This window comes from Chenopodium album, chromosome 4 (assembly GCF_948465745.1).
Source record: "Chenopodium album chromosome 4, dcCheAlbu1.1, whole genome shotgun sequence".
Taxonomy (NCBI): domain Eukaryota; kingdom Viridiplantae; phylum Streptophyta; class Magnoliopsida; order Caryophyllales; family Amaranthaceae; genus Chenopodium; species Chenopodium album.
This window is the reverse complement of record NC_137837.1, coordinates 42,470,126-42,482,743: the sequence shown is the minus strand read 5'-3', so window position 1 is coordinate 42,482,743 and position 12,618 is coordinate 42,470,126. Positions and strand designations below refer to the sequence as shown.

At 40.7% G+C, this 12,618-nt stretch overlaps 1 protein-coding gene across 1 annotated transcript; it reads right to left on the bottom strand.

Moving 5' to 3' along the window:
- Positions 1–1,348: 1,348 nt before the first annotated feature.
- Positions 1,349–5,717, bottom strand: LOC145626952 (CASP-like protein 4A1). Its single transcript, XM_081679391.1, has 3 exons — positions 5,028–5,717; positions 4,627–4,759; positions 1,349–1,803 (listed from the first exon to the last, which is right to left on the bottom strand). The coding sequence occupies exons 1-3, from the start codon at positions 5,579–5,581 to the stop codon at positions 1,609–1,611; spliced, it is 882 nt and encodes a 293-aa protein (XP_081535517.1). The 5' UTR covers positions 5,582–5,717; the 3' UTR covers positions 1,349–1,608.
- Between the last annotated feature and the right edge of the window lie 6,901 nt (positions 5,718–12,618).

Below are 12,618 nucleotides of genomic sequence, written 5' to 3'. Positions count from 1 at the left end.
GTATCCTCTACATCCACCCCTCCACTGGCCAAGTTTGACTTAACTGCCAAACCATTCGTATCGAGCTTCCACAAGAATAAGCTCCATTTGGGCGGTATGTTGAGCTTGTAAATAAGTTTGTAAAAGACAGTATCTCCTAAATCTTCATGTTTTAAAGAAAACTCACGCATTAGATAAGCATATCCTGTTTTAATAATGTACATTCCAGAGGAATGTCCTCCCCAATAAAGAACATCCTTCTACTCACAAGAAGGTAATTCCATATCTAGAATCTTTTGAGCCGTAATCCATTCAAATCTACCCTTGATGATTGGCACATCACATTCCATAATCTGGTGTTGTGAGAGATTAGATCTTTTACCCTTCCCGAGCCAATCCCACCTAGGAGTTGGTCTGATTTAAATTCTAGAACAGAGCCCTGCACCCATTACATATTTCCGATCTTAACCCTATCCGCATTATGAATAATAATGTGAGTAAATAAGTAACCACTACTAAATGTTTAATTTGAAAGAATTAGAATTGCCATCGTTCTTCTATGTTAACCTCATTAATATCTTTACGTTATCAAGACCTTTTTCATCAACACAACTTCATATAGAAAGGAAAAAAACAAAAACAAAAACAAAATCTTAGAAATTTATTAGAATTCCAACGGAGTGACATAGCTTAAAGAGGAATTGATCCTCATTAGGCATTAGCATGAAACTAGTTTAGATTTAAGAGCCTTTCTAGAACCTTTTAACTGTTATAATTTGGCTCTTGTTTTGTTTTTTACATTTTTTTTTTTTAATAGAATTTGGCTCTTGTTAGATGCGAGACTATTATCTTCAAAATTCTTATTTATGCATAGCTTAATAGTGTACTTGCATATGCATTGCTACTTACTTGAAAGACTACAGAAGCCGGTGTTTTAAAGTATAAGTAATTTATTTCAGCATTTTTAAGTAAAAACTACCTTATCAATTGAGTTTCGCTAGAAACTACCATATATACAAGAAATGTCGTAATTAACTACCATGTAATTAATCCTGTTAACTTGGTTTTCTAGCGTTAACCATGTCACATGACTCTCACTTAACAATTAGTGACCCCAAGTTATATGTATAATTATCAGTCAAGTATACTCCATATAACCTTACAATAAAAACATAGATTTTTTATTCAACAAAGTCCAAAATACATAAGTTATATTATGGTGAATTCAATTTGAAATTATTTTAATCATTACAAGGTTTTTTGTGTATCACATACATAGTTAATACTTTCTCCGTTTTTCTTTTATTGCACCAGAAATTTAAGTTCTCAATACATCAGTCAAATTGACGTGGTTGAAAAAAAAAAATAATAAACAATAATAATTTGGAGTAATATTTTACTAGCTTAGCTGCTTAGGTATCCATGGAAAAGAATTTGAGAACATAACATCCTAATTCCTAAATAGATAATACTTACTTCGTACAGCACAATGCTTGAAAAAAGTAACAAAACATTACATCGATCTTAAAGTACATACAAGTAACTAGCATGTACATAAAAAAGAAAAAGACGTAGATCAATGCGTCAATCCACAATGCATAATACAAGTATATTTGTAAATGGCATGTTTTAAGTTAACTTTTGAGTACAAAGTAAATAGCCAGAGATGATAGAGGTAAAGGCAAAGGCAATGAAAGCAACGAAAGATACTCCAATTGATGCAGTTGCCATAGCGGGGAAATTGTCACTACCCCAGTTGGAAATCCAGTCATCCACTCTTGTAAAAGCCGAAGATGAGGCTGATAGTAGAAGATATGCCAACACCTGCCATTCAAAAGACAGTACAGATTTTCAAAAAACAGTACAAAACTTTAGATTTCCGAATTAAAATGTATGTGAACATATAACTAGCAAGGATCAGGATCATGTAAACCTGACAAAGGATTTCAATCTTAATAAAGAAAAATACCCGATGAAACTAAATCAGCTTTAGGACGACATCTGACCGAATTTAATCAACTGAAACTAACACAATCAAAACAGTAGTAAAACCAAACTTTTCTAGAGATTAATATTGTCACTGTCTAAAATACATTAAAATCATTTTTTGTCAACTCTCTTGCAAGTTGCAACCCCAGCGGTCTTCCAAACTCATTTTCGACCCCAGCTGTCTTCCCTTTCATATTATCTTCCTTAAAATCTTCAGTGACATAAAAGTATAGGAGACGCTAGAACAAATCAGGGACAAGAGCCATTCAAATTTCTTCAAGGGTGAGTCCATGATAAAGACACCTGCCATGGGGGTAGTACAATATCAAGGCTGAAACATCATCTTTACAGTTTTGGGTTAGATAAAGAGTGAAGTAAAGAGTAAGAGAAAAGAAGGTGGGTGTAAAAAGAAAGAGAGACGGCGAGGGGAAGGGTTGGGATCGAGGGGATTGTTTCATGGTAGAGGGGAGGGGTGGGGCGGTAGTTTGGGGGATTATGTAAGAATAGGAACATCAGGGCCGGCTATTGGGCTGTGCAAACAGCCCAAGAGCACAGGGCCTCATGTTACTTGGGCCCCCAAAATCTGTATAATCAGTTTAAGTATAAAAACAATATACAATGAATAAATGCAAATTATAACAAAGTCGTTTGAGTTGGTTTTTGTAGCTATTCATTGATTCAGAGCCTTGGTCGGTAGATTCGAGTTCGACTCTCCCCACACGCACCAATGTTTGTACATAGCATTTCGTTCTAAATAATTTAAGTTCCCGTCAAAAAAAAAAAAAAAAAAAAAAGATAATGCTTAATAACAAGTCAAACTCACATATTGTCATGTCTGTTAAGTTAAGCGTGTCAATTGCTCGAGTATTATGGAATGGAGATAATAAAAAAATAGGAATTCAATAATTTTTTATTTTTTTTATTTTTTACACCAGATTCATATTTTAAATAGCACAAGGCCCCCAAAAGGTTCAAGGCGGCCCTGAGGATCATTTAAAGACCTACTAGATGATATGAAGGGTGGCAATGAGAATACAATTGAGGTTAGTTTACGATCAACATTTCCAAACATAAATAATAAAAGAATTCAGCACGGACAGTATCTACTCTTTCCAATCTGCTACTTGTGACATACAAGCAAAATAAAGAATTACTCTACTAGATTCCACGAGTAAGGTACTCGTTTGTTATTACGATTAGATATGTAAAATTATCTTTCACCTCTACTCACAACTGAAAATGAGACAGTTACAAGAGGCCTATTTAAGGTTTATTATGTAATGATACTTCAAAAAGTAGAGAATTTAATATGACAAGAAATACCGACCATTTATATGGAAAACAAAAAATAGAATAAAGGTAATAAAAATGCAATCCCAGCAGCACTAAAAATTCTTCAAAGCAAAGTAATCCTCTTGATTTCCAAATTTTATAGCCAAGGAAAAGGCATCCCGTTTAAGTATTTTGTGGGAGTATTACCTTTTCAGACTAGTTACACCAAGATGCACTCACGTAAAAACTGATACTGCATTTTATATTTGATAATATCCGAGGAGATACAAACATGCTGAAAGATATAGATAATGTTTCCTAAATTTTGGCTCGCAGTTTTCAGATTGGTTTGCAATCTTTACACCCGAAAAGTCTAAGAACCTACTTCGGCTCATGAAATTTCATCATAATTTTGCTTGCAAAACTTGACCTAACAAATATCCTAATTGAACTTCTTCCATATATTTTCTTTCAGACTTACTATGACTTCGAGCATAACAACCAGACATCACAAAAACTAATGCCAACATGGATATTTTGGGGGAGGGGTGGTATTGTACTGGTGAGTACCAACTACTGACTAGATACGAATGAAAATACAACCCCTACAAACCTCCAAATGCATAAGATTGTGTACACAAAGATAGATTTGTTGTTGCACCTAACCACCTATATAGAATCTTGCACTAGTTTTGTGGCTTACATAAAGCATCTTAAATTATCTATGCCACTACCCTCTTCAGAAAATCAGAACCCTTCTTGTCAATATGAAAGCCTGGTATTTAGGATATAATTAACATCTACTACCCATTGTTTCTATTATAAACAAGAAAATGATAGAACATTAATGTTTCTAGACACTTTAATTCGTATAATTTCTAGATTTGTATAGACTATAGAGTGTACGCCAACACAAAAGTAAGAAAACCTAAATGACTTTAACTAGACATTCACTTAATCGATCAGATTTGCACTTCAGATAGATAGTCACATAAAAACTTTGCCATGCTTACATATATACTTCAAATTGGGAATAGCAGAGGATGTGTATGTTAAAGGCACGATAGCATAAAGTAAGCTTACAAGTTAACTTCGGAATTATTGACCTTCAGCTTATCATTTAGGCACAACCGCACAAACCTCAATTATTAAGACAAATATACAAGAGGCAGTTTTTAGAAGTGGGTGAACATTTTATAATTCAATCAAGAACATAATTCCAAAAATTGAAAGCTTTCTTCCCACAACAAACTACAATAATTAAATAACATAGTTTAGTATTTTGGGCAATATCAAGTTCAATCACCAATTCACCACTACGAAAAATGCAATAATGCAGCAAAGAAATAAATCAAAAGATTCAAAAAATTGTAAAACATTACTAACCTGATCACTAGCAAAATCGAAAGCATACCGAACTTGGCTCCTAGAATCCTTTCTTGTAGTCAATTGGAGAAGCAGATCAAGTCCTTGCAGACCAGAGTACGCAAAGCCGATAACATTTACTGACATCGCGTACCTGTACACCGTCACATTTAAATTAATCCCAATTCATACATACTTTCAAGTTCTAATATGTAACAACAGAACCCTATATACAAGTATCAGATACTCATCATCATAAGTCAGATAAAATAATTTCTCCATTGGTAAATGGTAAAAATTCAATAACAAGTCCAAAATCTTACAGTATATTGGAATTATATTACCATCATAATCGAAATTAAAATATGTGTAGCAAATTCAATTATCATAGTCGATAATAACCAAACAAAGAAAAAAAAAACCTGAATTCGATGTAACGATCAAAAGAGTCAAGAGCCCAACCGCGATTCTTATCAGCAGCCATGACAGAGAACGAAATCAAACATAAAACAAATTCGATTAACCGCAACACCAAACCCGCTCTTTTAACCATCTTCCCATTCTTAGCCCTCTTTAACGCCGGCAGTTGTTGCCTGTTAGCTGTGCTAATCTTTTCACTAGCCAACCCGGTCTCGTCTTCGGGTTCAGTCTTGGTTATCCTCTCAGGTGGGTCACGGGTTAACCGGCTGATCCCTTGAACCGGAACTAGTGACTGAACCGGGATGGGGTTTAGAGACGGAGAGGGGGAAGTGAAGGTTTCTTTGGTGGGTGAGAGAGCGTGGCAAGTGTGGTCAGAGTCAATGGAAGAAATAGAAGAGGTGGGTGAATAAGCGAGTGGAGAAGTGGTGGGGAGCTGGTGGGAGGAGAGAGAAGTGGAAGATGAAGATTCCATTTGATTTTTTGGGTTTAAGTGTGAAGATGGTTTTGTTGTTTGTTGTTGAATTGCATCTTCTTCTTGTTCTTGTATTTGAACCATTGAAGAGGAGAAATGTTGACTGTGTTTTGCTAATAGTTGAAGAAGAAATGAAGGAGTGTAGTGAGAAAGGTGAGAGTGGAACTGTGCTAAGGGTTTAACACTTTAACTATATTCTCTACTTTGTGGGTTGAGGGATGAAAAATGGTACTCTAAATAATAATAAGACTTAATTTAAATGATCCTCAGGGCCGCCTTGAACCTTTTTGCCTTGAACAAATTCCTAAAAAAATAATATTAAGACTTATAAATAATAAAAGTCAAATAAAATAAAATTAGTTTCAATGAAATGACTTATATAAAAAATAAATAAATAAATAAAAAAAATAAATAAATAAAAAAATTGAATTTATATAATGTCTACCTTTAAAACTTTTTGTTAAATATTTTTATTGCTATCATGTTATTGTTTAAGGTAAAAAAAAAAAAAAAAAAAAAAAAAAAAAAAAAAAAGGGTTTTTGGAGGGAAAATTTTTGTTATGAGTGCAACATGTGTACAATAGGAATAACGCTGGTGATTAGTTTATTATATAGTATACACTTATTTTTTTAAGAAGATAGATCGGGCATATTCTCTCTTCTGCTTAATTTCAATTCAGTTCATTTCAGTTCAGTTCAGTTAACTTCAATTCAGTTCAGTTCAGTTCCTATTTTTCTTCTGTCATAAACAATTCATTTCAGCTCTATTCGGTTCAGTTTAGTTAAGTTCAGTTCAGTTTACCTCAATTCAGTAAATCAGATAGAACAAGCCCTTAATAAAAGGAATGTTGAATTTTAACACCTAAAATAAAGACTGAAATTGTTTCTACCACCTCTAAAAAAAATAAAATTATTTTAACCAAAAAAAATTTAGAAAATGAGTTTTTACCACCACTTAACGGTTGTCATCCAAAAATCCGTTAAGCGATGTCTACAGTGACACGTATTGCCATTGAGTTTGTTTTACAAAAAAAATAAAATAAAATAAAATTTAAAACTTCGTTTTAAAATTAATAAAACTACCAAGCCCCACCAATGCCACCTTCTTCTCCACCCTCACCCAACGTAGCCGCTGTCGGCATATCCCCTCCTTTGTATAATATTGATGACTCTTTTGACATATACCTTTAATATCTCCTTGAAATAAAAAATACCCGAAATAATCATTAAAGGTGTTTGGGGCAATTTTACCCTGCCGCGTGGTCCAACCAAAGAGTGACACGTGTCACCTCAGGGTTAGTCCAAAATGGACCAACCTCTTTTTGACACGTGTAATTCCAGAGAAATGGGAAAAAAGGCGGCCCTCATGGCCCAAATCCCGAGAAAGTCGCCATACGGCGCAGCCCACCAATGATTAGTGCTCGATGACCTAATCAGGGGCACAAATCCCAAGGACCCTATAAATAGGGAGATTTCCTCCATTTGGAGGCACGTTTTACCATTTATTACACATTTACTCTTTGAAAGAGACATATTGTGCTTGGAATCTGAGCAGATACCCACCTTAATTTCCGCATCTTTTTACTCCTATTCAAGTTACTAACTTGATCGTCGGAGGCGGAGCTCCAACTATCCGGAGTCTCCGTTTGTTTTGCAGGTACACCTCCCGCTGGACCAGACTTTGTGACGTAACTCTCCCGAGGGATAAAAACACCCAAAACATTTGGCGCTGTCTGTGGGGAGAGTACCTCAAAGATGGTTCAAGAGTCTGTACCACCTCCTGATCCAAACAATCCTCAACCTATTACCCGACTGGGTAATACAAGCATTTCTCAACCGGTTAACCAACCGGGTAGTTCAAGCATTCCTCCACCAGTACGTCAGCCGGAGGTCTTCACTGACCAAGAAGATGATGATGACGATGATGATGTGGAGACGTATGTGGCCAAAGATGGCTCATTCATCTCCAAATACACTCGTTCCAAAGATCAGCTGGAACGTGAAGCAGACTAGGCGGGTCGAGTAAGACCCACTAGGAGGCCAGAAGGGGAAACCCAGAAGGCCAGAGGATCAGCTCTGGTCACCCGGGACGAGCTCATGACTTTCATGAACTCATTTAAGGGTGAAATCAAGGAGATGATCAACAAAAACAAGGCTGGTCCCAGCAAGGGTCAACCAGCAAAGAAGACACCTCCATCTGGGAGGAAGAAGCCGGTCCAGAACAGGCAGCCTACTCCTCATCCCAAGGAGAATGAGAAGGCAGCCGCAAGACTTGACTGGACTAAGATCCTCATGCCTAAGGGTCCTCAGAGGCACACCCGGCAAGAGCAGCCGGGGGCCTCAAAGAAAACTGTTTCTAACTCTCGACAAATCATTTAGCGGAGGAGACACCAGCAGTTGTCTAAGTCAGCTTCCACCTCGAGCTTTCCAGACAGCTTCAAACAAACCTTTTTGAGGAACTCACTCTCCATTCATGAGAGTGGCATAGGCGGCAAGTCTGTCAACACTAATCCTCAAATGATGATAGGGTCTGTTCCATTTTCACCTCAGGTGCAATACGGGCAATATGGTTTTCCATTTATGTAGCCGCTTCCTTTTGGAGGACAGGCGGCATTCAACAACGTTCATCCTTTGGACTGGCAGCTCCGACTGCTCAAACTTGGTGAACAACCCTCTGCGTTCACCAGGAATATAACCGAGGCGGCACAGCCGGCCAAGGTTAAGAATGTGTTGGTAGGTACTTATGATGCTACCTCCAACCCAGAAGACCACCTGATGGCATACACCAACCTCATGTGTCTACAGGGGTGGGACGATGCCACTTGGTGTCGATGTTTCCCGGCTACATTAAGGGTATTGCCCAACAATGGTATGGAAACCTGCCATCTGGTTCTATTGATTGCTTCAAGAAGCTAGCCTTCTTGTTTGCCACAAACTTCTCAATGAACATCCCTGTTAAGAAAACGAGGCTTGATTTGAGCACCGTTAAGCAGGGCGAGAGAGAAGGGCTACGTTCATATGTCAGACGGTTCAACCTGGTCAGAATCCAGATCCAGGGGATGTCTGATGAGGTAGCATTCACAGGCTTCTTCAAGGTTCTGAGAGACGGGTCGAACTTTAAGTTTCACCTCATTAGAAAAGGGGCATTTATGCTGCAGGCGGCCCTGAGGGAGGTGGAATGCTATATTCAGGCTACCGACCACTGCACGCCTGGCAGCCAGTCAGACTCCAAGAAGTCTGACAAACAAAAATAAAGCCAGAATGCTCAGCCGGCAAAAAAGAAAGAAGAGAGCAAAAAGAGAAAAGAAGTCTGGGCGGTTAGTGATTCTGACCAGCCGTCTCAGAAGAAAAAGAGAGAGTTTAAATCGTACGTCCCCAGGTACGAGTTTAACAAGGACTCTAACTCCATCCTCATGGAGATAAAGGACCGGCTGACCATTGAGAAGCCGAATCCAATGAAAAGTTTCGTCCAATCACGGAACAAGAACAAATTTTGTCAGTACCATGAGGAAGTTGGCCATGACACCAACGACTTCTTCAGCCTTCAGCGAGCGTTGAACTGTCTGGCTGATAAGGGGATGCTAAATTCCTACATTTCTCAATCCAAAGGGACTAATAAGAAGAACAAGGGGCAGTCGTCCAAGACTCCCCAGCCTACTAGTAGTTCGAACACCGATAAGGAGCCGGTCTACACCATAGCAGGCGGGTTCTCATGTGGTGGCCCTACCATCCGGGGCACCAATAGCCATCTTCGAAAGATGGACAAGGATGATGATGAGCAGGCGTCTTCCATCTCCTCCTTCCCAGACGTTCTGATCACTGAGAAGGACAGGGGCAGCGTTCTCCATCCGCATGACGACCTTGTCGTCATTGAATGTAAGGTCGCCAACCAGCTGGTTGGCCGAATCCTAATTGACACCGACAGCTCGTCGGACATCATCAGCCTCCGATGCCTGCAGAAGCTGAAATACAATCCCAGCAGCATGCATCCGGTTACCCACCCCTTGGTTGGTTTTGGGGGCGGGATGGCTTACCTAGTCGGTAGGATTGACTTACCTATCCGGCTGGGAAAAAATGGAGAAGGACGACACCTGGTTATCAAATTCTTGGTCGTTGAGGACCTGACCGCCTACAACATCATTCTAGGCCGTCCAACCCTCAACGAAGCCAAGGCTATAATCATTCCTTCTCCCATGCTCATCAAGTATGAGAAGGATGATGGCTCTGTTAGTTCCCTAAACGGGGATCAGAAGACGGCTCGGGAGTGCTATCTCTCCGCCGTCAAAGACAATGTGGCCCTAGACGGCCAACCGCAAGAACCAATAGACCTTGACAATTTCAAGGATGCCAGCCCAGCCCCAACAGCAGCCGGAAAGAAAAGAAAATCTGCTCAGCTGGTGGAGGTGAAGAAAGAGAAAAAATAGCAATCATTGACCGGTGAACGGTCAGACGAGCTCCGTCCCCAACCAGCCGGAGAGCACATGGACCTCGCTTTAGATGACAGCCGTCCAGAGCGCACTGTTAAGGTGGGGACAACTGCTCTTGCTAAGATGGGTGCAGACTTGCACCTTCTGCTGAAAGAATTCAAAGACATTTTTGCCTTTGAAGTGGAAGAGATGCCAGGCGTCAGCCCAAATCTTGATGTCCACAAACTCGCCGTGGATCCTTAAAAGAAGCCCATCCGGCAAAAGAAAATAAATCACGGCGAGGAAAGAAGTCAGGCGGCAGCTGCCGAAGTAAAAAAGCTGCTGGACGCTGGGTTCATTCGGCCATGTAATTTCCCCGACTGGGTGGCCAATGTTGTGCTTGTAAAAAAGCCGAATGGTACCTGGCGTTTGTGTGTTGATCACACAAACCTCAACAAGGCGTGTCCCAAGGACAGTTATCCGCTTCCACAGATCGACAGTCTGGTCGACTCTACAGCCGGCCACGCCTTGATGAGCTTTATGGATGCCTATTCCGGCTTCCATCAGATCCCCCTGTGGAAGAAAGATCAAGAGAAGACGGCCTTCGTCACTGATCAGGGGTTATTCTGTTATACTGTGATGCCGTTTGGCTTGATAAATACGCCTGCCACTTTCCAACGGATGATTAATACGGTCTTCATTAATCAAATCGCGAGGAATGTGGAGGCTACATTGATGACATGATAGTCAAATCCAAGCTACAGACGGATCATCTTGCTGATCTCCGAGAAACATTCACCACCCTCAGGCGGCATAAGGTCATGTTGAATCCTAAGAAATGCGTCTTTGGTGTTGAGTTTGGGAAGTTTCTCGGATTCCTGATTGATCAAAGGGGGATAGAGGATAACCCCGAGAAGATATAGGCGGTAATTGACATGAAGTCACCCCGTACTGTGAAAGAAGTTCAAAGATTAACCGGTTGTTTGGTGGCATTGGGGAGATTCCTCAGCTGGTCAGGCGACAAATGCCTTTACTTCTTCCAAGCAATCAGGAAGAAGACCAGATTTAAATGGGGGGATGATCCTGAGGCGGCCTTTCAAAACCTAAAAGAGCACTTGCATTCCTTGCCGAGGCTCGTTAGTCCTCTGCCCAGAGAGATGTTGTACATGTACTTAGTTGTCTCAGATCATGCCCTCAGTGCCGTTCTCCTTGCTGAAAGAGACGGCGTCCAGCTCCCGGTCTATTTCATTAGCCATGTACTCAAAAATGCTGAATTCTGGTACCCCATGGTTGAAAATTTTGGCCTTTATTTGTATATGGCATTCAAGAAGTTGAAGCCTTATTTTCTGGCACATTCAGTGGTGATATACACCGACCAACCACTCAAGCGGTCTATGTCCACCTTGGATTCATCCGGAAGAATGCTGAAATGGGCTATTGAAATGCAAAGTCTCGAAATCACTTACAAACCAAGAAAGGCAGTGAAAGGTCAGGCGTTTGCCGACTTCATTGTTGAAATGACCCGTTCAGTGGTTCCGGATAATCTTGACCAGGTTTGGAAAGTGTATGTAGACGGGAGCTCAACAAAGAACGACTGTGGTGCAGGCGTAATCTATGAATCTCCGGAAGGAGACAAATATGAGTATGCACTACAGTTTAAATTTCAGGCCTCAAACAATGAGGCGGAGTACGAAGCACTACTAGCCGCAATCCGCATGTGTAAGGCAGCAGGGGCAACCAAAGTTGACGCCTATTTTGATTCTCAATTGGTCGTTAGCCAGTACGAAGGTACATATGAAGCTACCCATCCGGCAATGATCAAATATCTTCAGGCGTTCAAGGAGGAGGCTGGGACACTCGAAGGGTTCACTTTGAGCCAAGTGCCTAGGTCCGGCAACAACCAAGCGAATGCCTTGTCCAAATTAGCATTCTCCGCCTGTTGTGATACGCCTCGGTCAGTCTTTTGGGAAGTTCTTGAAAAAAGAAGCATATATGAAGAGCCTATTGGAATTCTTGATCGAAGCTCTACCTGGTTGGATGGCATCCAGGCTTTCTTAACAGACGGCACGGTCCCTGATTCGCCACAGGAGGCAGCCGTCATGAAAAAGAGAGCGACAAACTTTGAGATGAGAAACAGACAACTCTTCAAGGCGAGGTTTCTAAAGCCTCTTCTGAAGTGTGTTACCCCAAAAAAGGGGAAGGAAGTTCTCAAAGAGTTGCATGCAGGGTATTGCGCCTCCCACATAGGCGGCAGATCCCTAGCTGTCAGAGCCAGGCGACACTACTTTTGGCCTACCCTTGAGGCAGACGCCAAAGAGCTGGTGAAGAAATGTGACAAATGTCAGAAATTTGGCAAACTTATTCACCGCCCTGCTACTAATCTGACGGCCATCCACAACCCAGTCCCGTTTGCAAAATGGGGCATGGACATTCTAGGTCTTTATACGCCTGCGCCAGGCGAAAAACGCTACATTCTAGTGGCTGTGGATTACTTCACCAAATGGGTGGAGACGGAGGCGGTCAGGAACATCAAGACAAAGGACGTCATCTCTTTGATTTGGAAGAACATCATCACCCGGTTTGGGGTGCCTATGTCTATGGTGTTTGATAATGGCCCTCAGTTTGAAACGCCTCACCATAAGATTTGGTTGGGGGATCAAGGGATCTCAAACTGTTTTGAAACAGTCGTCCGACCCCAAGCAGACGACCAGGTTG

Excerpts from the sequence above, each read along its gene's own strand:
- LOC145626952 (XM_081679391.1), bottom strand. The coding sequence starts at position 5,581 with ATGGTTCAAATACAAGAACAAGAAGAAGATGCAATTCAACAACAAACA. Across the intron at positions 4,760-5,027 it reads GATCGTTACATCGAATTCAG|GTACGCGATGTCAGTAAATG; the intron begins GTTTTTTTTTTC and ends GACGGTGTACAG. Across the intron at positions 1,804-4,626 it reads TCGATTTTGCTAGTGATCAG|GTGTTGGCATATCTTCTACT; the intron begins GTTAGTAATGTT and ends TTTGAATGGCAG.